The sequence below is a fragment of the Melopsittacus undulatus genome, chromosome 6, assembly GCF_012275295.1.
Source record: "Melopsittacus undulatus isolate bMelUnd1 chromosome 6, bMelUnd1.mat.Z, whole genome shotgun sequence".
Taxonomy (NCBI): domain Eukaryota; kingdom Metazoa; phylum Chordata; class Aves; order Psittaciformes; family Psittaculidae; genus Melopsittacus; species Melopsittacus undulatus.
Window position 1 is genome coordinate 31,756,839 of NC_047532.1, and position 26,946 is coordinate 31,783,784.

At 36.7% G+C, this 26,946-nt stretch overlaps 1 protein-coding gene across 2 annotated transcripts; it reads left to right on the top strand.

Moving 5' to 3' along the window:
* Nucleotides 1-2,345: 2,345 nt before the first annotated feature.
* GRK7 (G protein-coupled receptor kinase 7) lies at nt 2,346-22,769 on the top strand. Of its 2 annotated transcripts, XM_031047234.1 has the most exons (5): nt 2,346-3,551; nt 4,296-4,733; nt 17,247-17,518; nt 17,651-17,676; nt 21,661-21,833. In XM_031047234.1, the coding sequence occupies exons 1-5, from the start codon at nt 2,949-2,951 to the stop codon at nt 21,705-21,707; spliced, it is 1,386 nt and encodes a 461-aa protein (XP_030903094.1). In that variant the 5' UTR covers nt 2,346-2,948; the 3' UTR covers nt 21,708-21,833. The 2 variants fall into 2 exon arrangements, with proteins under 2 accessions (XP_030903094.1, XP_005147089.1); XM_005147032.3 differs by lacking the exon at nt 17,651-17,676 and having other exon boundaries at nt 21,661-22,769.
* The last annotated feature ends 4,177 nt before the right edge of the window (nt 22,770-26,946 follow it).

Genomic DNA, 26,946 nt, shown 5'->3' on the forward strand with positions numbered 1-26,946 from the left:
GTAATGAAGTGCCTTTAGTATTTGTGTAAAATAATTCTTCCTAAAATGACCGAGAAAAAATCTGATGGGATATGGGAATAGGTTTTATCTGTCAAACTATATCTATTTACCACCTATTTTCTGTGCCAGAATCGTCCCAGGCTCAATCTTCTAACCTCTATTAATTCCGTCTAGTCCCATCAGAGGGCTTTTTTCTTCATTTTGCTTTGCTTTGTAGGTGAATATGGAAAGTACCAGAGTAACTTTCAGTCTGCTCTCTGTTCACATTATGTGCAAGACAAGAGCAGCAAATAATCATAGAAGAGCTTTCCAAAGTGTCGGCTCAGATAGGTGTTTACACAGATGAGGATAGTTAATGTTGAAATCAAAGCAGCTGATACTTGTGGTTTGCCTAGAATAAAAGGTAATAAATTATGTCTTGTATATTTTTTCTGAGATTAGCTTAAGTCACAGTCTTTCTACAAGCTCTGCACCAGAGAAGTTTTCTTCCATTCCAAAACATACCCTGACATTCCATTAGTGTAGTTCTTACGAAGTACCATTTTTAGTCCTGAATTTGTTCACCTCTTGTACATGCAAAACAGATTAGTTTTGCTTCTGACCCAAACATACTGTTTTATAAGTAGGTAACATGAACTTAAATAGTCATTGTTGACTGGTAGATTAATGCTGATCTGCTTTTCTCTGTTGTTTAATAAATGATGGGCATATCTTGCTAGAGTCCTCTCTCAGGAGTGACTGGAGTTATGATAATGCATCCGAAGATTATATTGTTTCACTTCGCTTTTTATGAAGTTATGTTCTTTTAGAGAAAGTTTATGTTCCATACAAACTGGGAAAGATTCTCATTAACAGAGCAGAATGATTTTTGGAGCTCTGAATGTGTCTTTCTTACACAGGTACCATAAACATCAGGTGTTTCCTTGATTTGCTTAGATGTGAGTACATCAGCAGCTGGTGTAAGCTTGAGTTCACCCTGAGGTCCCCAGCTACCAGCGATTTGTTCTGCTGTTCAAGCTCTAATGGCATTCTTGTTAAATGCAAAATAGGCCTTGCTGAATTTTTATTGACTCCTTTCTTGCTCTTCTGTACCCAGGATATTACAGGAATATGTTGCTGTAGGCACTTCTCAGGAAAACCACCAGAAGAATTCCACAGTTCTTCCTCTGACTTTTCCCAGTTTTGCTTTCTCTGCTGGTGCTAGCTGCATTATTTAGGCTCTTATGTAATCCCCTGCCTGATGCTTGCATTCACCTGGTAGAATTAATGACTGCTGTACCAGCAAGACTTTGAAGTACTCTGCTTTAGAGTACACTGTGTTCTCCTGCACACATAGCAGTTTGTGATGGATGGCTCTCTCAGTCACAGTTAGAAAAACACACTGCTAATGTAATTTTTGTAGAGAATAAGCATGAGTTTTATGTCAAATTTGTTAAATGCAGACAGAATTAAGCATGGAAAACCAAAATACTACATAGTAATAGAGTGCAAAAACCAGCAAAGAGGGGCTTAGCACTTAACTGTCGGGAGTCTTAGAGGTGCCTGTTGTTACTCCTGATGTTAGCATTTGTGATTCAGCTCTTCAGCTTGCTCTAAGAGTGAAAAAAGAGAAAAAAGAGCTTGACCTTGACCTCAGGAGTGCAGCTTGACCTCATTGCTACTGGAAGAATCATGGAACTGCTTTTCCTGATGCTGTAATACTTTCCTTATATCCAAAGAAAGCTTTAGCAGCCAAATTGCAGGACACATAGCAGAAGGGGGCTTAGCCTAGTAAGTGCAACACATAATTTTTCTTTTGGGGAAAAAAATGGGGCACAGGCTTCCTGGAACTCAGGTGGAATTTGCCTTCACTTGATTATAATCAGCTTTGTTCTTTTGTTGATGTCACCTCAACCATACACTGTTGCTATCTGCTATTTACTGTCATGAAGCTCAGCAGGGAAAATAAACTGAGGCCATAGTAGCATCTGGCAGTATCTTGGCAAGGTTTGGCTGGTCATTTGAAGTGTTCTTTTTTTGTGGGTAGGATATGAAGTCAGAACTATGTTTTGTATATAGGGATCATTATTTTTAGAACAGCAGCAGGTCTTAGCCTCTGCATGTAATCCGCTCAGACAGAGCCACATGAGGCATCAAGGTTTGCGTGAGGTGCCTGTGGAGCTCAGAATCATTGATGTTGAGTGTCATTTGAGTTGTGGAAGCATGAATGCTCAAATCACTGAATTGTGTGATAATTTGAAGTTCAGTGTCTCATGTTCAGTGCCTCGTGATGTCCCTGCCTATGGCAGGGGGGTTGGAACTAGGTGATCTTTAAGGTGCCTTCCAACCCAAACCATTCTGTGATTCTGTCTTCATCTGTGTCAACTTCTGTTTCAGACATGGCAGATATGTGATAAAAGCTTTTTATGAACTCGGATCCAAACTTAAATAATTCTTAGTACATTGGTATTCTGTATATTGAGCAAAGTTGATGCAAGACTGTCCTGTTAACTGCAGCCAGTGTGCCACTAAGTTTGGAGTGTGCACATATTGCAGACAGGAATCTGCATGTTCTCAGCAGCCAGGAACAGTGCATATAGAAGATATCTTGATACATATAAAGATTATCGGGGCCCATTCGAAAAAACACCAGCTGAACTGCATGCATTTGGTGCTGCCAATGAGAAGGCTTGCCTAGGATGTCATCCCTCAGCTATACATAGCAAACTCAAAGCTCCTTACAGAGAAACCTCTTACCAGTCACTTTCCACAAATGGTGCATGCACCTAAAAGTACTTAGTGAAAATCCTTCAGAGGTATTTAATGCAAAAGCAGTTAGTCTCTGGTGTTGTTCAGAAGCCTGCACACACCACCAGGAAGGAGGAAGTGCAGGGCAGCTATAGCACAGCACTTGGGCTAGTTTCTCATTTTGTTTCAACCAGGCTCTGCCACCCCAAGAGCTTGTCAAGATGTGTGACATGGGGGGGCTTGACAACCTGATTGCCAACACAGCCTATCTGCAGGCAAGGAAAAGTGGAGATGGAGACACAAAGGAGATGCAAAAGAGACGTAGGAGCCTCTCGCTGCCCAAGGTTGATCAGTGCGGAGAGGTTAGACAGTCCATTGTTGCTGATTATGACAACATCTGTGAGCAGCAGCCCATTGGCAAGAGATTCTTCAGAGACTTCTTAGAGACAGTGCCAGAATATTTGGTAGCTAAGGACTTTCTTGATGAGGTGTCAAACTGGGAGTTAGCAGAGGACAATGTCAAGAGCAGTACCATGGAGAATATCATCACCAATTTTCTTAAGACAGGCTCCAAAAACTATCTGGCTTTCATGAGCTCTGACTTGGCCAGCAAATGCCAGGCAGCTACTGCAAGTGACTATGAGAATGTTGTGCAGCTGGCCAAGGAAGAAACCAAGCTCTTCCTTAAAGGCAACCCATTCCAGGACTTCCAGACCAGCTCCTTCTATGACAAATTTCTCCAATGGAAAGTTTTTGAGAAGCAGCCAGTAACTGAAAAATATTTCTATGAGTTCCGAGTGCTGGGCAAAGGTGGCTTTGGAGAGGTAAGAGCTACACTTTTACAGATGTGGGTCATTCCTTCCCTTTCAAGACCAGCAGTTGGGTTTGCAAGAAGGAACTTGCAATGGGTTAAGTAGTTGTCTAAGGTTTTGCAAAACTTGCTCCTTCAGATTGTCCATTTCATAAAAATTAGTCTGCGTTTATCTGCAATACAGGGTCCAGATGCCTGTTAGTGAAGAGCTACTCTAGAATTTTTTATGTTCTGTATCTATGCTAGTAAAAAAGTAGGTTTCTTTACAAAAGCTCACATGACCGTTCATACAGTTAATCATTATTATTTTCCTTGGCACCTTCTTAGCCTATGCTAGCACATACTCCCAGTTAATTCTAGGTATGGTTTAGGGAATAGCACAGATTAGAATCCGTTCCCAAACACAGTATGAATGAAGCTCCTTTTTTCCTGATGGAAGACTGTAGGTATACAGGTGCAAGTTGTATATGTCACATACTCTTATGGACAGAGAATTGTTCCTTTTATTTGCTAATACAAGTGTACTGATGGTATCCTCAGGAACTTTGCGTAAGGTGCACCATACACTTTTCCTGAACAAAGCAGATTGTACACTTGGTTTTACGCTGTTTTTCTCTGCTGATATACTCCACCATAGAAGTTAGCTTCAGCAGCTACTAATAGGTTTCTGTGATTTTCCCCAGTTCCTGTCTTGATGCTCCAGTCTATATGTGTAAAATTCCTTCATTACCTTTCTGCCTGCATCTTGCTTGTCTAGGTTTGTGCCATCCAGGTGAAAAATACTGGCAAGATGTATGCCTGCAAGAAACTGGATAAGAAAAGGTTGAAAAAGAAAGGTGGAGAGAAGATGGCATTACTGGAGAAGGAGATCCTGGAGAAAGTCAACAGCCCTTTCATAGTCACACTAGCTTATGCCTATGAGAGCAAAAGCCATCTGTGTCTTGTTATGAGCCTCATGAATGGAGGGGATTTGAAGTACCACATCTACAATGTAGGAGAAAGGGGTTTGGAAATGAAGAGAGTCATCTATTACTCAGCTCAGATCACTTGTGGGATTCTGCATCTCCATTCTATCAAGATTGTGTACCGGGACATGAAACCAGAAAATGTCCTCCTGGATGATAACGGCAACTGCAGACTGTCTGATCTTGGATTGGCAGTGCAAGTCAAAGAGGGAAAAAGCATCACTCAGAGGGTAAGTATAAATTCATTGAACATGGGTGGTGGGAAAGGAAACTGTTCTATTTCTAATGCATCCAGGTCCAAGACTTAATACCCCAGGATTTGTTCTTTGCTAAAGACCTTAGGTGGTCATTTCAATCTGAGAGACAGGTGGTAAGAAGATTTGGTTAACTCTCTAGATGCTGCTGTGTAGTAAAATAACTTCTCTTATTCAGAAATGATAGAACCACGTTTACCTGTTGTTTCTCTTAGATAAACTTTTGAAATTATCATTTTAGAGAGGCTAACACAGGTGCCTGGAGCAATAATGCATAGTCAGGGATTTAACCAATTAGGTTGTTTAATGAGCCGCAGTCAAAAATAGGACTTCTCCTGTATGCCATTTTTTGCTTTTAGAAGAATACAGTTTCTTGTAGATTACTCTGAAGTGATGCTGCTGATTTTATTGCAGGTGCTCATGGTGCTGCACAATAAACCACTGCCATCTTTCCCTCAGTAATTCCTAGAAAAGTTGATAGACTTGATCACAGTTTGCAGATGTACATGGCTCTGTGTGTAGGAAAAAAAGATGGATGATTAGCTGGTTTCTGCTGTTTGAATCAGTGTGCAGCCTGGAGTCATCCCAAACTAACCCAGATTTGTAATAACGTCATGAGATTTACACAAGAAAGGTGTGTTCAAGTAGCTTAACTATGAAAAAAGCATATTTATTCCGAGTAGTCTGGAGCTTAAAGATGTATATAATGAGGGAGTGTGTCAGAAATATGTACATGAGAATATGAAGAAACAAAAGCAATGTTATAAACTGGTCTAACTGCCTTATTTTAAACTCTCCAAGTCTTTCAAGTTCCTCTTTAGAAATGCAGTAGAAGAGAGATGACCCGCTAGTAGCCTTTTGGATCAGTGAAGTACACACATCTTTTGATGCTGTTTCTTAATACAGTGATTTGTAGTTTGATAGATATTTTTTTTTTCCTGGCCATGTAAAAAGTTAGTAGTAAGAGTGGCTTTAGTTCTCAGTGAAAGAAATTCTGGAGACTGGTGTAGTTTAGATAGGAACTAATTTTTCAATGAAACTGCATTGATTTAGATGTGAAAATATAGTTTCTGGGAAAGCTAAGGCAGGCTTTTAAATAGACCTTGTGTGAAATGGGGATGTTTTGTTTGTGAAGATGGCATTTTGATCTGTGAACCCAAAGCTGTAAACTTTACTGTGCTTTGTAATTTACAGATACATGCAATTGTTATGATATAAAAAAATAATAATAATTTTTGTGCAAGGGTAGTTTTTTCTACTTGTAACTATGTGGGGTTTGGCAAAAGAAACAAAAAATTAAATGAAAGAGTGTATTTAGAAATGTCTAACCACTTCTATTGGTAGTACGGTAGAATCTCAAAGCAGTAGTGGACAAGGTTGTTGTTCCTCATTTTCTATGACAGTCGTGAAGTTGTATAATGATTTTTCTTTGCTTGTTGTTCACTGGTTCTAGGAGTGCTATTCACTCTTACGTGGGTCCTTCTATTAGAGAAAAAATTGCAATGGATAAGTAAAAGGGATTTCTGCTAAAGGCAGTTCTCTTTGTGCAAGAAATTGAAATAGAAGGAAGAAAAGTACAATTGTTTTTTTTTCTCATAAGTATGATGGATTTAAATGAATAATAATTCCCAGTATTATTTTGCATTTCTATAAACTTGACCTTATTTGAGTCCTTTGAAACCTAGTACTACAAACCTTTATATAGCAGTAGATATTACTATTTTATAGTAATATCATACACATGAAGACCTAAAAACACCTTTACAAAATTTGTGGCATTGAGCTTCATTGTGTATCCCTGTAATAAAGAAAATTGGTACAGTTAGTTTTTATTTACTAATCACAGTTATATTGTGACTTAAAATTATCAGAAAGTTTATATCATAGCATGCTTTTTGAGTATAACTACCAAATTGTTACCATTTTAATACAGTCTTGAGAGAAGATACTTGTATACGCTTGGGTTTTTCACCCAAAAAGCTATATGGCTGAAAGGCAGATCCATTAAATTAAATTTAATCAGTTGTACCATTTTATGGACACATTTTATAAGGGTAATTTTATAAGCTAAAGCAGAAAATGTATTCTTCCAGGCCAAGTTTGTACTGTACTGTATATCTAAGTGCAGTGCTTGTTTCTGGATTTTGAATGATGGTCCCTGAACTTAAAATTTTCAGTCACTAACTATAGGGAAAATATTACTGATTATAGCATCAAATCTTTTCATTTCAATTTATTTAACCATATCCAATTAATCCTTCTGGTTTTATGGATGTTGTAATACACTGAACTTTGTATCTCCAGGAGTTCTGAATTTAAAGCCTTGTAACGCTCTTTTATGGATCTTCAATATCACACTCAAAATATTGTTCTATTGCACTGTAAGAATAATGCCTAACTTTGCTTTAATTGTATTCATAAGTCATTCTGTTGCCTGAAAGTAATTAACTAATATCCATAGTACCAGATGAAACTATGGTTTAACTGACTTGTACAGTTAATGGTCATTTATTTGACCTGTTAAGATAAATTTTGCTTAGCCAGTCTTACACATATTAGAAGAATTAAGATAGTTTATTTGTTAAATGTAAAGTGGAAAGGTTTTTTAAAATTGCATCTACTGTGATCTTTCTGTAACTTGATGTATTTAAAATTTGGCTTTTTTTCCTGCTGTCTAATGAAAGCTTGTCAGCTTCAGTTGTTTGGTTTTTCGTTTAGTTTTGTGTTTTTCATCTTAGAAACCAGTAGCAGCAACAGTTGAATTTCTTGTTGTGATGAAGCACCGTTTCAGAGGGGGAGAAAAGTAATGTGCTTTTCTGGGTTGTATTGTAACATTTTACTTTCGCTGAACAGATTTCTGCAATGCAAGCTACCATTGCATTCAGTAAGGCTTTTCATATTATGCGATTGTATTTATGCTAAGTATGGACATCCTGTTTCAGTTGCATGCTCTGAAATAAGGAAGCAGAATGCCTTTTTGAAAACAGAGCACTTTCCTCCAAGTTTTCTTGAGGTGTGAACTAAATAAATACTAAAGATGAAGTAAAATAATTAAAGATTTTTCAATAACTGTTTAAAAATACCTCTCAGTTTTTCTTCCCGAGTACTAATCTTTTCATGATCTCTCAAGTTCTTCAGGTTTTAAGTGGATTTTCCTTGTGAGTAAGCAAAAAACCAGAAAATTCTTCCCTACTTTTTATGTATCAGGAGGAGCCGTTTTTTTAAGCACTTACTTAAAAATATATTCATCTGCATGTGTTTAACTGTAACTATGCTGGTATGAAAATATCTCTTAATACACTGGAGACAGTGAAACAAAACAGCGGTTTTCCACCTTTTTTTCTTTATTTTTTGCTGCATATTATAAGTAGAAACATCATGTGATGACTTTGATCATTCCTTATACAAGGTTGAATAATACATACTATATGGATTAGTGTGTTTATTTAATTAGATTGCAAAAAATAGGGTATTTTGATGCATTCTGCAGGTTTTGCACACCTCTAGTGAGTCACTGAAGATAAATCTCTTATGCTTTCAAAGCATCAAAAAAAAAATCCTAGCCCCTCATGTATCAATAAATGCACATCACCCATAGGTCAGCTGGAGGATCCATAAATCCCTTTTGTAAATCTTGTTAGGGATTAGGTTATCACATGGCACAAGCAGTAAGCTAGTTAACAAGTTCCTGTTTTAGATCCAAGTTTTTGGTAAAGATTTATATGAAACTTTGATGTTTATGAACTGTTTACCAGCTCAAGATTATTTTTTTCAGGGGTGAAAGGTTTTATGAATTTTAGAGGGGTGACCTCAGTGTGTTCTTATAATGTGTGTTTATACTGCAGAAAAAGCAATGTACAACTGATGATTTAATACTTACGTAATTGAACAAGTAGCCTTGGTATCATTTAATTTTATCATTACATACACTCCTTTTAAACTATGTATGCTTTATATCAATTGCCTGTAATTATAAATAAAAATACCCTACTTACAAAAACAATGCTTCTTGCAAAGGTCTAGAAAGAGATGGATACCCAGCCTTAGTTTTCTTCTTTCTCAATTGCTAAAGCAGCAAGTGCAAACATCCGCTTTTCTATGTGAATGTTATTTTAACATACATAGGCATTTGTAATTGCTACAGTAATAATTATGGAATGGTGTACTGATTTGTCTTTGTGAAGCGCTAGCTGGCTTTAGAATGGAGAAGTCACAGAAAACCTTCCCATAAGTCTGAGCAATAACATTAGGAGGCAGTTGAAAGCTACTTACAATGTATATTTTCTTCATGTAACAGACATGAATGAGATGGGATTTTCTCATTGTATGTACATGTACCTGTGCAATCTACTTAGAAATGTATATGCACAGCTAGGCAGAGTTCTTGCTGACATCTCTGGAAACAGAAATAAACTCTTTGCCAGTGATAATTATTCAGGACTTTAGCAAACATCATGACTTTTCATATAAATGCCTGTAGGATCTGTTCTGATGTGTTGATCTTACCATGCATAAACTATCTAGTATTTTAAAATTGTGCCTTTTTAAATCTTGAAATGCTCTTGGGCTCATACAATTGAAATGGGCAACAAGGAGAAACTGAGAGCCTGCAAAGATGGGGTTTGTGCAAGCAAAATGTTTTGTATAGTTACATACTCACTTGGTTGATTCTGGAACTAGTTCTTTGTGCATGTGACAGAAATGAGGAGTGTGCATCCCAGGTTTCTCCACTCGAACAGTGTAACCTGGAGTCCTTTTTCTTGAAGTCTCTGTCACTTTTTCACATACAACTCAAAATTCACTTTCTGTATCAGTCAAATGCTCCTGCCCTTATCCAGAAGAGTAATACTACTCAGTTTCCTGAAAATGGTTGTGAGAAAAGTGAGCATGTTCTGTTTACTACCCTCATATCCTCCCCATATCAAAACATAGAGGACTTAATTCCATTTTTCCAGAAGTCAGTGAGTATTTGCTGTTTATTTCAGGAAGAACTTTTTGCCCTTTCTGGATATGGCTTTTCTGCAAAGCAACTGTTGCATGTAAATTGTGGAGTACTTTTGTGCAGATGCATGTGAGCCAAAGAGCTTAAATATTGACATAATAACAGTGAAAAATAAAACAAACTTTTGTAGTATTTATAAAAGTGCATTCATATCTTCAGAGGTTTCAAGCTTCTTCACAATTTTCCTGTGCTATGTTTTATATATTTCAAGGACGTAATAATATTTTTATAGGAAAAACATGTTTTGGTTAAAATCTTACTCAGAATGTCCTTTTGCCCTCCTGTATGTTTGTTTATTGTAAGATTCTATTTCTTAGGAAAATAGAAGGAAATTTAGTTGTTCCTGAAACTTGCAGTGTAATTTCAAGGCAGTTGAGAAGTGGGAGGAAGGTTTAGACTTGTAAAATAAAAAATAATTCAGCAAGCTATTCTACATTTAACCTTTAGCCACTGTCACATGCCATTCATATTGGATAAGAGTCTATAAAAGCTTATTCTTCCTTTGCATTTTTAAAAATTACAGCCCTTCACTTGCTCAGGATTAGTGACTGGTTTTTTACAGTTTCAAAACCACCATTCTGCTTATGTATCTTTAAGTATGTCATGTAACACTGACTATGTTTTACCAGCAGAACCTTGTTCTTAAAAGTGTTGATAATCACAGTTGTTATAAAATATGCAATCATGATAGGTATATCAGGATTTTTTGATCTCTGAAACATGTAACTTACAGAATGCAGCCTTACCCACTATGAATGCCATGATCATGCAGGGAGCAAAAATTATCTTGTGGACGATTCTGCCTCCTGCACTTTTGGAGATGGCAGAAAGGGTAGTCATCTAAAATTCTGAGAATGCAATGTGTCTCATGAAATGCTTTTCTTGCACACGGCATGCCACCCACGAGACATTTTCTGTCTAGGAAAAGACATTGGAGCCCTTTAAAACATCACATCAGGTCTCTCTGCATGACTTTTAGCCTTGTTCTTCATTCAGTTTAATCTGACAGTTAATAAATGCTATATCATGTTCTATAAAAGAGCAAGAGGTAAGATTACTTGTCAAGTTCTTAGAGCTGCTAGAAAACTTAATGAAACTCTTTGAACTTTGAATGCTATGTAAATACGACTGCTTAATCCCTTTGTCTCTTTAGGCTCATTATATATTATAAGAAATAATATACATTCTGGAATGGTCTCTTTGGTAAATTATCTAGCAGGCCATTTGTTGGGTCAGCATTGTCAAAGAGGTTTTTATTTTGTTGGGTAAGAAATGCAATAATTAGCTGATAACTGTTAATTTGACAACTTTGATCAGAAGCAGTATTGCAGGAACTGTAAGCTATAGGATGGTGAGGAATGCAGTACATCTGTTCTTCTTGGACTACATGTGATATTCCATTTACTGTATGACCTTTTTGTGAAGACAAAATAGAACCCTGAAGTTGCACAAGCACAGGAAAACTGTGGGCTTGGTTTTGTGCATTGTTCAAGTTTCTAACCTGCTAGTGAAAGACAGCAGGTTCAAAATATATAGAGGTGGTTCTTAACACAAGGGGTAGTTAAGCTGCAGGACTCTTGCAAAAGCTCTTGTAGGGCCTAAGAATTTATGTAGATTCAGGGAGAGAGTGGAAAGTTGATGGAAGACAGCTTTATTGGGCAAAACCATTTCTGTATTTGGAAGCCCTTGAACTGCAAACAGTCCAAGTATGGAGAGAAGTATCAATGTACATGCAAGGTTCTTACTGTCTTCTCTTGGAATCCATTTTTTTGCCAATTCACAGATTATAAAAATCTTGCGTATACATTGATGCTATAAATCCAGGAAGATGGGTACTGGCCATATGGGCCTTTAGTCTGATGCAGCCATTATCCATCTTCCTGGATTTACAATTTTGAAGAATTACCTCCAATGTTAGTCATTGACTAACCTAAAAGATAAGGTGGATGAAATCCCATGGATTTCAATGACAGACAGTAACCAGCCAGGCCTCCCTGTCATTTGCACTGCTTGACCTACAGGGGCTGTACCTGTACTGAAGGGCCAATACCCTTATGCAGTCACCTTGCAGTCCTGCTCTGTTGGTCACACTGGCACTGAATACAGAATTTCTTTGTCCTGTTTTAGAGAAAGCCACCTACATGCAGTGCTATGGTACTACATTTTCTCCTAGTTGGATTTGATTTGATTTTCTTTTAAAAGATAGTTACCTATTCATTTGATCAACTGGCTTCTTGTTGCTGTATGAACACGTGATGAGAACGTGTGGAGGAACTGAAGTTATGTGTAATTCATTTAAATTATGCTCTGTTCCTCCTCACAGTGGCTCTTGGGAGAAAAAATGAAGATTCTAAAGTGAGTGACAGAGGAGGATCAGTTCTTCTCTACATCTAGGGCCTATTAGCTTGTGTGCAGAGAAGAGTTCTCTGTGGTCTGTTCCTGCATTCCTGCAGGGTCTGTTAAGGCCATTGCTGAAGGAGGGGAGGAACAGCTGGACAACAGAACAAAGCAGGCAGTGGCACCCCTTGGAGGAAGGAAGGACCAAGCCCCAGGAAACAGCTGATAGAGCTAAACTGAGCTTGTTTTTTTTCCCGTGTTCAACAGTTCTTGTGCCATGGCAAACAAAAGATAGACGTTCTGATTTGCTTTACTGTTTGGTTTTTAATATCTATTGAGTTTATTTTGCAGAGATCTGTGGGAAAAGGTAAGAGACAGATCTAAATGCCATTTCTCTTCATTTGCCTGTTTCTGTTCTGATGAAAGCGCTCCAGAGAGTTCTGTTTCTTTCTCCCCTGCCTCTGCTAGAAGCTGGGGTAATGCTGGTGTTTAAGGGACTTTCCCATCTCAGGACAGCAATCTGAATAGGATGTCTGAGCATACTTAAGCTATGGGCCTAAGTCTGCCCAGAGCTGTGTTGTGCCAAATACCCGTTGACTGTACTGGGTGCTGAGTGCACTTAGTGCTTCTCAGGATCACGTCTTGTGTTATTGAAAGACTATAATTATGTGGCCTTTTAAAAATGTATGAAATATCTCATCTCACAAAAGAAATAATTGTGTACTTTCAGATGAGTCATTTCTACTATGCCCTATCAAACCCACTCAAACCCACTCTAAGCTCTTAATGGAACTTCTTCACTAATGTATATGAGAGTAACATTTGGTCATTACATTTTAGAGGATTATTGAAAAATTGTATTTTGGATTGTTCTCAGGATAGAGATCTTTAACTGTTTTCAAAAGCAAGTAAATGAAAATTTAATCAACTGAAATTTAATTACTATTTTTGTGTTTCAAACAGCACATGCAAGTTAAGGCATCCTGCTCATTATCACAAAAGACAGTACGAGATGGAGAGCAAACAAGAAATAGCTAGTATTACTCTAACTACAGAGTTGTGTGCCTCTGTGGGGCATACGATTTTTGCCTTCTGTAAAAAATGTTTGGATAATACAATATTCTTTGGCTCCTTTGAGATATTCTTTTGTGGTGTCCTATCAGATGCTTCCAGGTAAATGAAGAGGTAATTCCATGTGTATATGCGTCTCTATGAGATTGCTCGAGACATCGACACATATGTTAAATGATTCCTGGTCTTATCAGGAATCCTAGAGGAAAAAAGAATGTTGTGCTTGTTCTTAGCATCAGCCAAAACCTAATGCACATCCTAGTGTAAGGCTGACAAGAAAGGAATTCTGTTTCTGAGAGTGGTTTTTTTTTATTTTCCCTGTTGCCATTGAAAGAGTGAAATTTACCCATATAAAATAAGATCCAGTAAGAAAGGGTTTTTCAGTTAATACACTTCTGAATTTACTTATAAATTGTATTGAGTGAAAACAACTACAAAATCATACAAACCTAGCGATTTTTTGTGTGATAACCCATAATTAAGGATATCCATTCTGAGGCATGGTCAGGTAACTCTAACTGAATTAAACCTTCAATACCAGCCCATGGAAAATAGAGCTGTTTTCAAAAATAATGTGTTTATCTTTTTTGTGATATCTTTTAATTCCTTTGCTTTCTGTTTTTTATTTATTTTTCCCTTTTACATTGGAGTATAATTTACAGTATATTAATCTACTCCTTGGGCTGCTGAGAGTAACCTATTACTTTGATTAATTTTTGCTTTAGGAATCGGTGGATACCTTTTCCACATAATAAACTATTTTTTGCTTCTCAAATCTCACTACTGCTAGTGAGAGTTGGATAGTTTGAAAACTCCTTTCACTAAGTTTGCTTACCTGTTTATATAAACCTTTGAGTCAGCGTGGCTGCCTTTCATGTTGCCACAGGATCTTTTTTCTTTGAAAGATGATCTGATTTTTGACATCTTGTTTTCCATAATGATTAGTGCAGAGATGTTAGTTTTAACTTACCTCTGATACTATCTGCTTGCCAAGAAACAGAATTAAGTCTTCCTTTGAAAGATGTATGTTCTTCCAGTTCCAGGGGTTGAATAATACCTTTGTGTTCCAGAATACAGCAAATGCTTATGGTTTTGTCATCTTTCTTCCCAAATAAATTTGGCAAAGCTCCACATATATATAAGTAGGTGGAAAAGACTAAAATTTAAGCTCTTTTCTTCCTTTCTTCAAATTCTGATTTTGATAAAGGGGCAGAGATCTGTGTATTTCTTCCCCCTGCTTGTTCATGTGTTTCTTTCCCCCTAAACATCAGTGCTGACTACTTGCAAAATATGTTTGTTTCTGCTATAAAATGGTAATATGTCAATGGGGTTTGAGTCTTGAGGGTTATGAGATCATGTTTAGATTCCTGCTTCTCAGCTTTGTTCCTCCATTATGATTATAGGAAAGCTTCAGGATTGGTAGAGATTTTTTTGAAGATTAGGTGTAAGTTTTGATGAAGTTCTGTGAGAAAAACATTTCTCATAAAATTCTGAATTGGAAAAATTTGATGTATCAGAGGAACGAGATTAAGTTTCTAGATTTCTCTCAGATTGAGCCGGATCAGCTCAATAACAAATTGGAAGATTTCAGTGCTACCGATTTAGAATTTTGACTCTTAATTCTTGTTTACAGTAACCCCATCCACACTCTTTTACTTCAGTCTGAAGGGAAGCTGTTGTTGGTCCATCTCTACTTTCTATTAAACTGTAATCGTGAAGTCGTCTTGGTCTGTGATTATGGTCTTGTTTTTTCTTGTGTTGAGTACCATGTCAAAGCACAGTGTTCTTCCATATGGGGTAACTTGTTGAAGCTTATGTGGAAAATGCAAAATGCACATGGGAGAGACTGAAGTTACCTGGCAACTATTTCTTCTGAAAAAGGGGAAGGAAAGAGAGGCAGTCTGAAAGGAGCTGCCTTGAGACACAATTACGACCAGAGACTTCTGACTTTTCCATGTCAGATTTATCCAGTTCCTGTATAATGATGCTGTTGCAACTAAGTAGTGTCTTATCAGAATGACCGTACTGTGCTGTCAGGGTACATTTTGATGATGATATGACTCATCAGTTCTTCAAGGCATTAGTGCCCCAGCTTCATCTCAGTAAAAATGTTTATTGCTTCCCAGAAGGGGAAAGAAAAAAGAAGACAAAAAATATTTGAGAAGCCTATTTAGTGTGTTCACTAACCTGTAATGAGCTCTGTGTGCCTCCTTTTGTACCAGACTTCCCCTACTGCTTTCAACCTCTCCCTTCCAGGTTTCATGACCTTCTGAGGCCGTGTGGATTGGGGTTCTGTGGTCTGTATTTGAGCAATTGATCCCTTTTCTGAATGGAGCAGTAATTGTACATAAAAATGCAATGCTGTCAGGATTTTTCTCATTATTAACTTTTGCTTAGAGAAATTCAACGCAAACAGTGCAAATTACCTGTGGAATGATGTCAGCTGCTGCAGTGCCCATTCCACTCTTCCTTACTTTTGTGGTTTTAGTGAGAAAGGGAATGGTTTACTTTAAAACTTTTATCTGGCTGTTATTTATGTTGTTCTCACCTCAACCAAAGGGACATTTTTTCTCTGTATTCCTAAAAGTGGGGGAAAAAAACCCCTCCAAACCCAACCAAACACAAAAACACAAAGAAGGAAAACAAACTGGATTTAATTTTCTGTCCATTAGGTTTATGCTGTAATTGATGCTATGATATTCCCTCGCACACATTGTTTACAGTAGAGTATATACCATAATGTGTAATAGTATGACTCAGAAATACTGAGCCTGAAGTTGCAAAAGTTAGAGGAGTTATGCAGACCACATAAAGTAAAATTAATCTGTTGATCTGTGCTTTTTAAAATCAGTTTGCCCAAATAAGCTCTAGTTTTAGTTATATTTTTCTGACTGTCTTGCTTTGGAATGAATCTCTGTCACTACTTGTGTTCTGGTAGCAGTAAAAATTACCATCTTGAATAAACTTTGGTGGGATTTGCACAAACATTTTTTTTTATTGTAAATTGTAATACTATTTCAACATCAGTCCCAGTATTTCAAAAAGGTAAAAGAGGGTCAAGCAACTTCTGAAATAGTTATCACTGTTAACTGCATCTGGAAAATACATAAGATACAGCATCAGACAGAAGGAAATGTTGCGTCAGCTGAGCGAATGCTATTCCAATTGAGATATCACACCCTCAGTCATGTAACAGTGCAGCAGAAAGCATACAGAGAGGTTGTTGTCCTCCTCTCTTCCCTCGCAGGTGAATCAGCTCCCTGGAGAGAGGCAGCAGGAGCTGTTTTGAACACTGTGCAGTCTGACCCCAAAGGGAATGTGCCAGGCCTGGCTTGGGAAGGAAGCAGGCAGATAGATTACTCTCTCAAAGAGCAGCCACTTCTCTTGAGGAAGGGTCTGTTAGTGCTGTATACAAGTAGTAGTCTTTATTCAGAGAGCTTTTTTCAGTTAGGAAACATGAACTTCTTCTTTCACCTGAATGCATGTAATTTACTAATTATAATTTTCGTAAGTTAACTTTCTTACAGTGGTTTTACAAGGCTTTTCTTGGCCCTTGATGGTAGTATTTCCTTCCAGAAATCAACAGGGAGTGAGGGTGAGAAGTTCCTCATGCAGCTCAGCTACTGTCTTGATGAGAATTTTCTCATGGGCCAATTCTAACTACTGCATAGGGTGGGAATCGATCATTGTTTGTCTGATTTTTGTCCTTTTTTTGGTCTTTTCAAATTGATTGCTAATTGTGTTTACAGAAAAAAGCTGGCAATGCTGTCTTCAATGGGAAAAAATAACATGGAAGAATAAAGCAAGTTAAACATTAATTTAATAGAAAAAACTTTAAGGTAAAAACTGCACAGACATTTCACCTTTGAAGAGCAGATTTAAAACACTTTCTCCATATGCTAAGATGTTTAAAGACGGGTATAGTCCATATGCTAAAACAGTTACATCTCAGAGTTTCTAGATACAAAATATACCAATTGCATTGCTAATGTTTTGGAAGAATTATAGACTAGTCTGTTTAATTGTATGCATTTCATTACTGACATTATACAGTAAACTGGTCTGTATGTTTGCTATAGGCTGGGACAAATGGTTATATGGCTCCGGAAATCCTGAAGGAAGAAGATTACAGCTATCCTGTGGACTGGTTTGCAATGGGGTGTAGTATTTACGAGATGGTCGCTGGGCGAACACCATTCAAGGATTTCAAAGAAAAGGTCGATAAGGATGAGGTTAAAAGAAGAACTCTGGAAGATGAAGTAAAATTTGAACATGCCAACTTTACAGAGGAAACAAAAGATATTTGCCGTCTGTTTTTGGCTAAGAAAAAGGAAAGTCGTTTAGGAAGCAGGTATGAGTTACTTATCCAACTCTGTAGAAGCCAGATTAAAGCTGCAAACAATATTATTATTTTATGTATTACTCAAAATGAGCTTAGATCTTTACTTTCTGTAAAGTACTGAATTTTCCCTTTCTCTTCTAGGAAGAGAGAGGTGGAAAGTTGTGAAGGTAATATGGAAATAAATAATTTCGTTATGATTCTTTCTCTATCCTCAATCTAGTCATAGGAGCTCCCATCTTGGTATTTTGTGGGGTTAGACTCTGTATAGTTTTAGGAGAAGGGAACAGTCTATTCTACCTGCATTTCAAAAAAGTAATGTATATTTCAAGTAGATACCTGTATCTATGCTAATGCAGACTGAATGCAGAATCTTAAGCTGTATCACTTACTGGAATGATGTGGGCAAAAATCCAAATCTGCAGTGTGGATTCTCTTCCCTGCAGATATCTAACTTGCAAGGCTGTGTCATTGGCTTCTTACTGAGGAGTCCTTAACCCCTCTGCTTGACTCAAGTGCTTTGAAAAAAATGTAGAGTTCCTGATCATCCTGACTCATCCCAGGGAGAAAAGAGAGGAAAATAATATTGGGCATGATTTCTTACAAAGCATAACATTTTTGGGGACTTCAGGGGTGGCTTTGGGTTGATGAGGGATATATCCATGATTTAGCAATTTCAAGTTCAGGAAGAAAAAAATTGGAAGGTTAAGCATTGTAACAGTTAGCTTGTAACATCTCTGATCCCTGTAATGTCTGTGTGTGTGTGTCTGTGTGTGTCTAAAAAAAATCATTTACTGCATTTCTAGTGAGAGACATGTGGGATCTGCATTTGCAATATAGACAAAATAAAATAAATATAGTAAAAATGAAAAAAAGAAAACCCAAACAAATCCAAAACATACAGGAAACTGATAGTACCTGTCTTGAGAATACACCATTATTTGGATTGCCTATAAATACAAATGTATGTATAAGTTGCTTTTCCTCTCTAAAGGTGGAATAGACACAAGGACATGATGAAAAGACAGTCAGTATTCTAAATCTGTATTTCATAAGAATGTGGAACAGTTTTGCAAAATGTTAGTAATATAGTTGCCTGAAATAATGAATGAAAGGTAACATGTAATTAATATATGTATTCTTATTATTCAAGTGCTAAATGAAGACAACTGCTCTTTGTGCCTGATGAGTTTTCCTAAGAACTCTGCAAGGCTGCAGGAAAACAAAAAACTTCCAACAGCACATGGAGTATGTTTGGTACAAGATGTGTATTATTTTCAATGCATTTAAGAATTATCTGAAAAGGAATTTAATACTAAACCAGTCAGCATGCTTTGCAGATATTTAGTCTTGCAGCAATCTGTGGAGTAGAAGAAAATGAAATTTAGAGATTCTTAGTGACTTAGTTCATTCAGCAAGTCTGAAGCAAAACCAGCAACAGACTATTCACTTACTGTAACCACATTCTCTTTGCCAAGGGAATCATTTACAGTCATTCTGTCTGCTTAATGTTACATTATTTCTCAGCAGTGGGAGAAATACAGAAAAGTAATTGTGCAGATTATTTTTAATTTTCTGCTATTTAAGATACTTTAAGAAGGAAAGCAGTATGATGTATACCATGCTTGGGCATGATACAGAATAAAAGCCTGCATGTACCTTTTAAAGAGGGTGATACTGTTCAGGACAGCTCATCCTTATGTAAAGATTAGCTCTGTAATTCTACTAAGGACAAGAAGACCTTGAGTTAGCTACATAAGTGCCTGTTGCATAAGTTAAAGCTGCTCAAGGACTGCTTTTCTTTGCACACCTGACCTTTTAAAATTCTCCATTTTTATGATACAAGCCTTTTTCTCCACTCAAGCTTTTTGGCATCTCAAATCCCAAAATCCCAATTCTGTCAAGTGATTTTTCAAAAATTATTTTGTATCTTTAATGGAGGAATAAAAAAATGTCAGAGTTCAGATAAGTTAATTTGCTTTTCCTATTTAAGTTACATAAACGTGCAGTTCACATTGGAAGAGCGTGAGTTCACCTCCAGCTAGTTGGAAGATGCCTCAGTTGGTTCCAGTAGATGGCGTTCCTGTAGCTTTATGGTTTTAAAAGTTTTGTGGTTTTGGTGGTGTCAGAAAGTGCATCAGAAGGATAAATACTGCTGCAATCCATTCTGGAGCCTTCACCAGCTTCTTTGACTTGCGTAACAGAAAGGAAAAGCAAAAGAAAGTGACATTTTTGTGAGTGCATCTGCCCAGTAGGAGTGTCAGCACTACCAGCTCTCTAGTGTCTGAGGACACTCGTTAATTTGAATTACAACTCTAATACATTTCAAGCTAACAGTGAATGTAAATAAATCACACCAGGCTCAAGGGCTGCTCAAGTACCTGGTTATCACTAGCTAGTTAAGTTAGGAGATGATTCTGCAAGACTGTATGCAGAAGTCATGATTCCTGTTGGCTTAATCTGTACATTCATAATCATGTTCATACGGCTCTTTTGGATTGAAAACAGCATATTTTCATAGGCCAGGGTGCCCACATGGCAGCATCTATTGTTCGTCAGGATGTAATTTAACATCCTCGTCATTGTGGTGTACAGTGGTTAGTGGCTGGTGAAGAAGAACCAGGCAGCAGAAGCATAAAATGATAGTTCTGTACCAAGGGAGCTGAAAAGTACAGCTGGTAGTTTCATCTCAGTTGTGCCTGGGTAGTAGCAAGGCAGGGTAGAGGCATGGCAGGACAGCAGATGAGGAACTGGCAAGAGTAGCAATCTAGAGGAGCTGTTCTGCATACATAGTATAAGGTCTTAAAAAATTGAGATTTTCTATAGTCACACAAATGTACTAATTCTTTATGGTGCCTCTGCACATCTGCAAAGATAAAAAGACTTGCCAGAGGTTCGCATTGCATTTTGTTAATCTCATACATTGTCTAGAAATACATGAGAGCTTACACTTTGCTAAGTGTATGATTTTGTAAGGAATTGGAAAAAGAAAAAAGCAACATGTTGGCAACTATCATTTTCTGGGGCCAAAAACCAGGCAGTTTTTTTTCCTTTGCTTCCATTTTCAAGACCACTGCATACATAAGTACATTTTTAAAAAAAGGAAAAAAAAAAAAGAAAGAGTGCATAAGTGTAGAAAACTGTGTAGAAATCCTATCACTAGAATTCAAAACTCAAACTTTCTATGGCATGATGCTAGAGGCACCATTCAAAAAACTGTGATCATTGGTTATGCTTTAACAAGCACACATTTGGGGCTGAGACTATTCTTATAACCAGAATATCCTACAAGCTTCTTCCTGGGTCTACAATGAAACAATTCACTGTTTCTTTTACAGCAGAAGTTCTCCCTGAGCTCTGCAGTTGGTTTTCAGAAGATATACTTAAAATATGTTTTTACAATTATTTTAGTCATTTCTGGATTTTATTATTGGGTTTTAATAGTATTAATGATTATGTTTGTGACAGTGGCACACATACTTTTGCTATTATCGTAATTTGTGAACCATGCTTAAAATGTTTGTTAATTTATAATAATTCATTTGAATAAGAAGACTCACTAAAACTGGGAGTGCTTATTAGAGCAACAGAACCGAGTTTTATGATGTAAATACCTAGCTGCTTTGAATTAAGATAAAACCAGGAATGTCATTTGTCACCAGCTGCCTGTTCAGATTGTTGTTTCCCAGAGTCAGTCCCTAGATGTATTAAACTCAAGACTGGATACACTGGGTTAATAGATACTCTGATCTTAGAGCTTTAATATGAACTTTCATTGTTGGGCAGTAAATCCCAACTTTGGGATTGCCTCCCCATCCTGCTGTATCTTCAGTTCTGGTTAAAGTGTATCTTTGGTTATGGGTATCTCAGTGCACTGGCAGAAGCAGCACTACAACCGTTGCATGGCACCTTGCCTGGACTGATTTACCCTGAGAGGCAGAGTAATGAATAATGGGCTCAGGATATTTTCTTCTCAACTTTGCTTATATTATGCAATGCAGTGTTCTTTCATTATGAAGAAGGGAATTGCTTGGCATGAGATATGTATCTTTATCTCTTTACTTTACAATCCTCTCATGTATACAACACAGACATGCCTTTATCTGTCCAGAGCAGAACATCACACTGATTAATACACTTTTGCTTTATTGCAGAAATGAAGATGATGACCCAAGAAAACATAGTTTCTTCAAAACAATAAATTTTCACAGGCTAGAGGCAAACCTTATTGACCCTCCATTTGTGCCAGATCCATCAGTTGTCTATGCCAAAGATGTTACAGACATTGCTGACTTCTCTGAAGTGCGAGGAGTTGAGTTTGATGACAAAGATAAGCAGTTCTTCAAAAAGTTTGCAACAGGGGCTGTTCCTGTAGCCTGGCAGGAAGAAATTATTGAAACAGGACTGTTTGAAGAACTGAATGATCCTAACAGAGTAGATTCCGGGGGTTACGCAAATGGAGGCGAAGCTAAGTCAGGAGTTTGTTTGTTGTTGTAAATACCACATTGTTCACAAAAAAGAATAGCACCCACGTTCTGGGTGCTGTGTTCTGGCACTGTTTCAGAAACTCAGTGCACCTGTTTAAGAAGAACCAATCAGTGTAATATGACATTGGCACGCTTTGTAGGACCACCAGCTGTATAGACTATATTATTTTCCTTTGCTCTAACAAAGAAGATTGTATTTTTTATTTTATTGGAGAATTACCAAGATGAAGAACAATATTTCTCCAAGAAACTTAGAATAATAGAAATTCAGAAATACAAAAAGCAATCATAAAGTGAAGAGCAACACCTTTTGAAAATTACTGACTACCATTTTGGATACAATGATTTGTTGGTTTTCTTTGTATTTTCTTGTTATTTCTGCTAATGTTTCCTCTTTCCTCCACAGTTTTCAGAAAATATTTTTAATTTTTGAGTAATATTCACAGTTAGACAATGGAGCTCATATACCATGTCAAATGTGGGATCTTACTGTTTAGCCAGACTGTCTGTTGTTTTCTTAATTTCTGTTAGGTTTTTGGATGATTTGATTGTAATATGTTCAAATTGTCATAAAATGTAACAAAAGGATCTACATACTACTAGGAAATAAGACTGACAGGATCAGACTGTTCAAAGTTGATTTTAACAGACTGAAGATTGCACCAATTTAATTGAATAAAGAATTTATTTATTATTAAGTGTATTCTTTTAAGTGGTAATACCATATGCAAAGAAAATGTGTTTATAAGTAAATACATGTTATTTTTGACAAACAACTTAATTTCCTGATAATTTTTCTGTATTTTCATGATAAATTAAGCTATAAACAGATGAACACAATTTTAACTGGCTTTTTACAAGACATGTATTTCAGTGCAATATAAATTTTAATTCAGTAGTTGCAAAATGTGCTGTAGTGGTGGAAAGGTTATGTGTTCAAATTGACACTATCTTTAAATGTTTATTGATTCTTATGAAAATGTTGATGTGTTTTGTTTTTCAATTTCATGGCAGCCTAAATTGAGTTAATTGGAAATATTTCTGCAAATGCTTGCTACTGCTGAAGGGTATTACTCATAAGATGCGTTCTGCTGATTTTCTGTGGTAAGAAAATTGGTGGTAGTTGTTTGCAACAACTTTTAAAACTGATTCTGCGTGCTGTTTACTGTAGTCTACGTAACCATCATTTCCATTGCCCAAAGTGGAAGCAGAAACTGCTCCGAAAGAGCACACATCCCCCCCCATTACTAGGGTGAGACCAGTTAGCACTAGTGGCATCAAACTTATGTCCCAAATTGGTACACCTCAAATCCATAGAAATGCCATTTTACAGTCCTCCAGAGCCATAAAACAGTGCTGTGAAATAGCTGTACATTTGCCAGTGCATAACTAATTTTCAGTGTATACATGTTCCCATATTGAGAGAGGTTATGTATAGACAGAAACAGAATTTAATGTCATGTCAGAATCATATATCCCATATGGTACCAGGTGTTGCAAGTCTGGGTTTTTCCAAATGTGTTGCAATACTGCAATCTGTGGTTTAGGACATCATGCGCACAGAACATTAGGTTATTTAGTTTTAGAACTCAAAAATCCTGTTGGGATTTATTGACACTGTATATCAGTGAGATACTGTGATGTTAAGTGTTCCATTAATCATTCAGAGAAACACATCAGAAGTCTGATAATGCACAATTTGGCACAGTGTATGACAGAGAAGAATGTATTAGTTTCAAATCATTAATTTTAATTTTCAAAAATTCTCTATTTCAGAACATGGACAACTTCTGTTTGCACTATGAAGAGGGAGAGCAGAGCAAAGATTATGTCTGTATTTCTGTTAGCATTTTGAGTGTGTCTTTTAAACATTCTTTTCAACTTTTAAGGAGTATGTTGAATGCTTGGTTGACTTGTTCTTCCCGTCTCAGTAAAGTTCTTTGTTAAATTTTCAGGAAGTTATTTTAACATCCTGCTTCACTTTAACAAAACAATGCCAGCGATCCTAAAAGATGTACGCATTTGCTGAATTGTCCTATTGCAGCCAATGATGCTCCTCAATGTGAGTAAATTTAAATATATATGCAAGTGTTCAAGATTCAGGGCCCAAGTGAAAAGTATTGACCAAGTCATTAGATGTTCATGATGAAAAATGAGGGATGAAGTTGTGGGAGGAGAATAACACTGTGGTTGTGGCATACTTAGTTCTTTTGGCAAAAGAAAAATGTGTAATTTGAAACTATTTTTTTTTCTTCTAGCTGTCTCTTTCTCCTTTGCCAGCTTTGTGGTGTCTCACTTGCCTGCCTCTTTTTCAGGCAGATAAAATGCATTCAAGTGTTAATGTAATCTAAAAAACTAAATTGTGAACTCTATTGCATTAAATGTCATCTGTGAAAGGTTACCTAGTGTCCTGGCCATTCTGCAGTGATTGTACTAACAGTGCTGTCTTTCCTACCCTGTTTTACTTAGTACTGCTGTTAGAACTACTTGGTAATTTTAATTGTAGAAGGCTGAAATGTAACATTCGTAATGGCTTGAAATCTGTTCTTATAAGAACATCATTTAAAGTACACTAGACAACACTGAAGAAAGGCTGCTGGCACTGAGAGTGTATGAAAGGAGAAACTTTTCAATGTGTCTCAAGTCCAAACTTTATTTGATACCATCCCTGTTACCCTTACCAATACCCTTCCAATTCTAATGAGCACAAAGAGACAAAATGAGGTTTAGTATCAACGTGGTGAAGTCATTGTTCACAAAGATAATTTATCAGTGGCAATAAAGCTGTAGCTGTTTATTTTCAGTTGTATCGTGGCAAAGGCTTATTTAGTCAATAAACATCTTGTGTTGCAGCAATTAGTTTGTTTTTCTATTCCAGTACAAAATAGAGATTGTAATTGGAACCTGTGTGCGATTTTCCAGGCTATCTAGTAGCATCTGCATAGCAACTTTACATTAATTTAAGAGCCTCTTAGCAAACATAATACTTGAGATAGTTATTTCTTCAGCCATAAATAAATGAGAATACAGAAAGCAAAATAGAACTAGGACAAGATCTCCAGTTAGAGCATGTAATTGTCTGTAATTGTGCATGTAGCTGTAAAGTGATGTGTGGGTTTATATGCTTTTAATATCAGCATCAGTTTTTACTAATAAAATGTTCATAATACTGTATTTAAAACATTATTGCTTTTACAGCTTCTAATGATACATATGTAACATTTTTCTGATCTGAACATCCACATCCATGATTAAGACAAGTAAGTATGTCATGTCATTTACCTTAAAAAGTATAAATTGCTTCTTTTAGGCTATGATAGTAATTTTAATCTTTTTATCATAAGATATTTAATACCAAAAGATTTATATTCCTTCAATCTACTTATGCAGTAATGAAATGCAGAAAAATATTTTATGTGCATTGTTTTTCTCTACAATAGGATTTAAATTAAGAATTAAGATCTTAGCAGCTATGGCTCATAGCACTACAGAAGCACTGAATATCCTGCCAGTTCTGGGTCTTATGCTAAAAGCCAAGCAAACACATCAATTTTGAAATCTATGGATAGCAGAAATTACTTGCTTTCTGTAGATGAGACCTATAATATTACGGGTAAGGGTCACCTCTGATCATTGTGGCTTAGGGAGTACATTTGAAACATTACATTATGATAACCCTAGGGAGTTTTACAGACACATTAAGGGATATATGGACAGAAACTGAAAACAAATGCAATTAAGTGTACAACTTTGTATAATCAGGAACTGCATTATTACAGCAAGTAACACAAATCTAGTATTTAATTTTTAAAAGATTAGTGTTTCTTATAAAACCATTCTCTGATATTTCTCTGACTTAATTTATATAACTGAACCTGAGCAGAGCTAGTGTAAAATTCTTATCAGTTAGCCCTCTGCATGTGCAAAAATGTGAATAAATACCTAAGTATTTAGGTATTTATATATTGTTTATAAGGGAGTGGAAATCTTTTAGGCATCTCTTGCCTGGAGAAGAGAAAGGCCAAGAACACAGAGGGGTCTTACTCTGTTTCTTGCAGTGAAAGTATCTACACCCATGGGAAAATATAGCTGGACACCTGTAGGTAGCACCATTCACATCATTCTCTTGAATTCATTTCCTTTTTATGATGTAGTATGTTGTTCTTACATTCATTCCATATCTGTACCCTCCTGTCACCTCCAGAAGGCTGGCACAATTCTCAGTGAAGCCACTTTAGCCTTCAAGGAAACAATGTTAATTCTGTAGCTTGGACAGACAAAAGTTGCCATAAAGAATAGCTGTCAGCACTGTTTCAGCCAAGAATTGCTCCAAGTGTTGAAATGCTTTTTCGGGGGGAACATGGGAAAAAACCCATGGGTCGCTTTGAAAGGGCTTTGGATTTGTTAGTTCTATTACTTTTCTTCTGACAACTTTGGGGCAGCTGCAGTGGTTAATTCCTCCCTTTCCTATTGACCAAGTGCAAGTGCAGTCTGTTTTAGTAGTTATTTTATCCTGTTTGTGTTTGTTGTCCACGCTTTTCAATGTCTGAGCTTTGTCAGTAAACCATTTTCTTCCGAGTGTTTTGTTTTCTGATTAAAGTACATCAACATGGTGATATTGCAATGTGTGGCAGAATGACTTCTGAAAAAAAGAATTTTTTTTTTGTTCTGTACACAAGCATTACTTGAAGCTAAACATAAGTAATTAATTTGATATGTATTTTATCAGAGTTCTTCTTTACCAAAGCTAGGTGTTGGTCTATATGATTCATTCAAGTTGTTCTGGCAGTTACATTTTACAGAGTGGAAAGATACAGCGAGGCTGAATGAGGCACCGTATACATGTCCTAATGGTGGGAGTTCCTAATGATGAATGGTTTCTGTGATTCATGTTTTTATAAAGGATGCCAAAGGGATGACTATGGATATATCAGTTGTCATAACTTGTAGTTC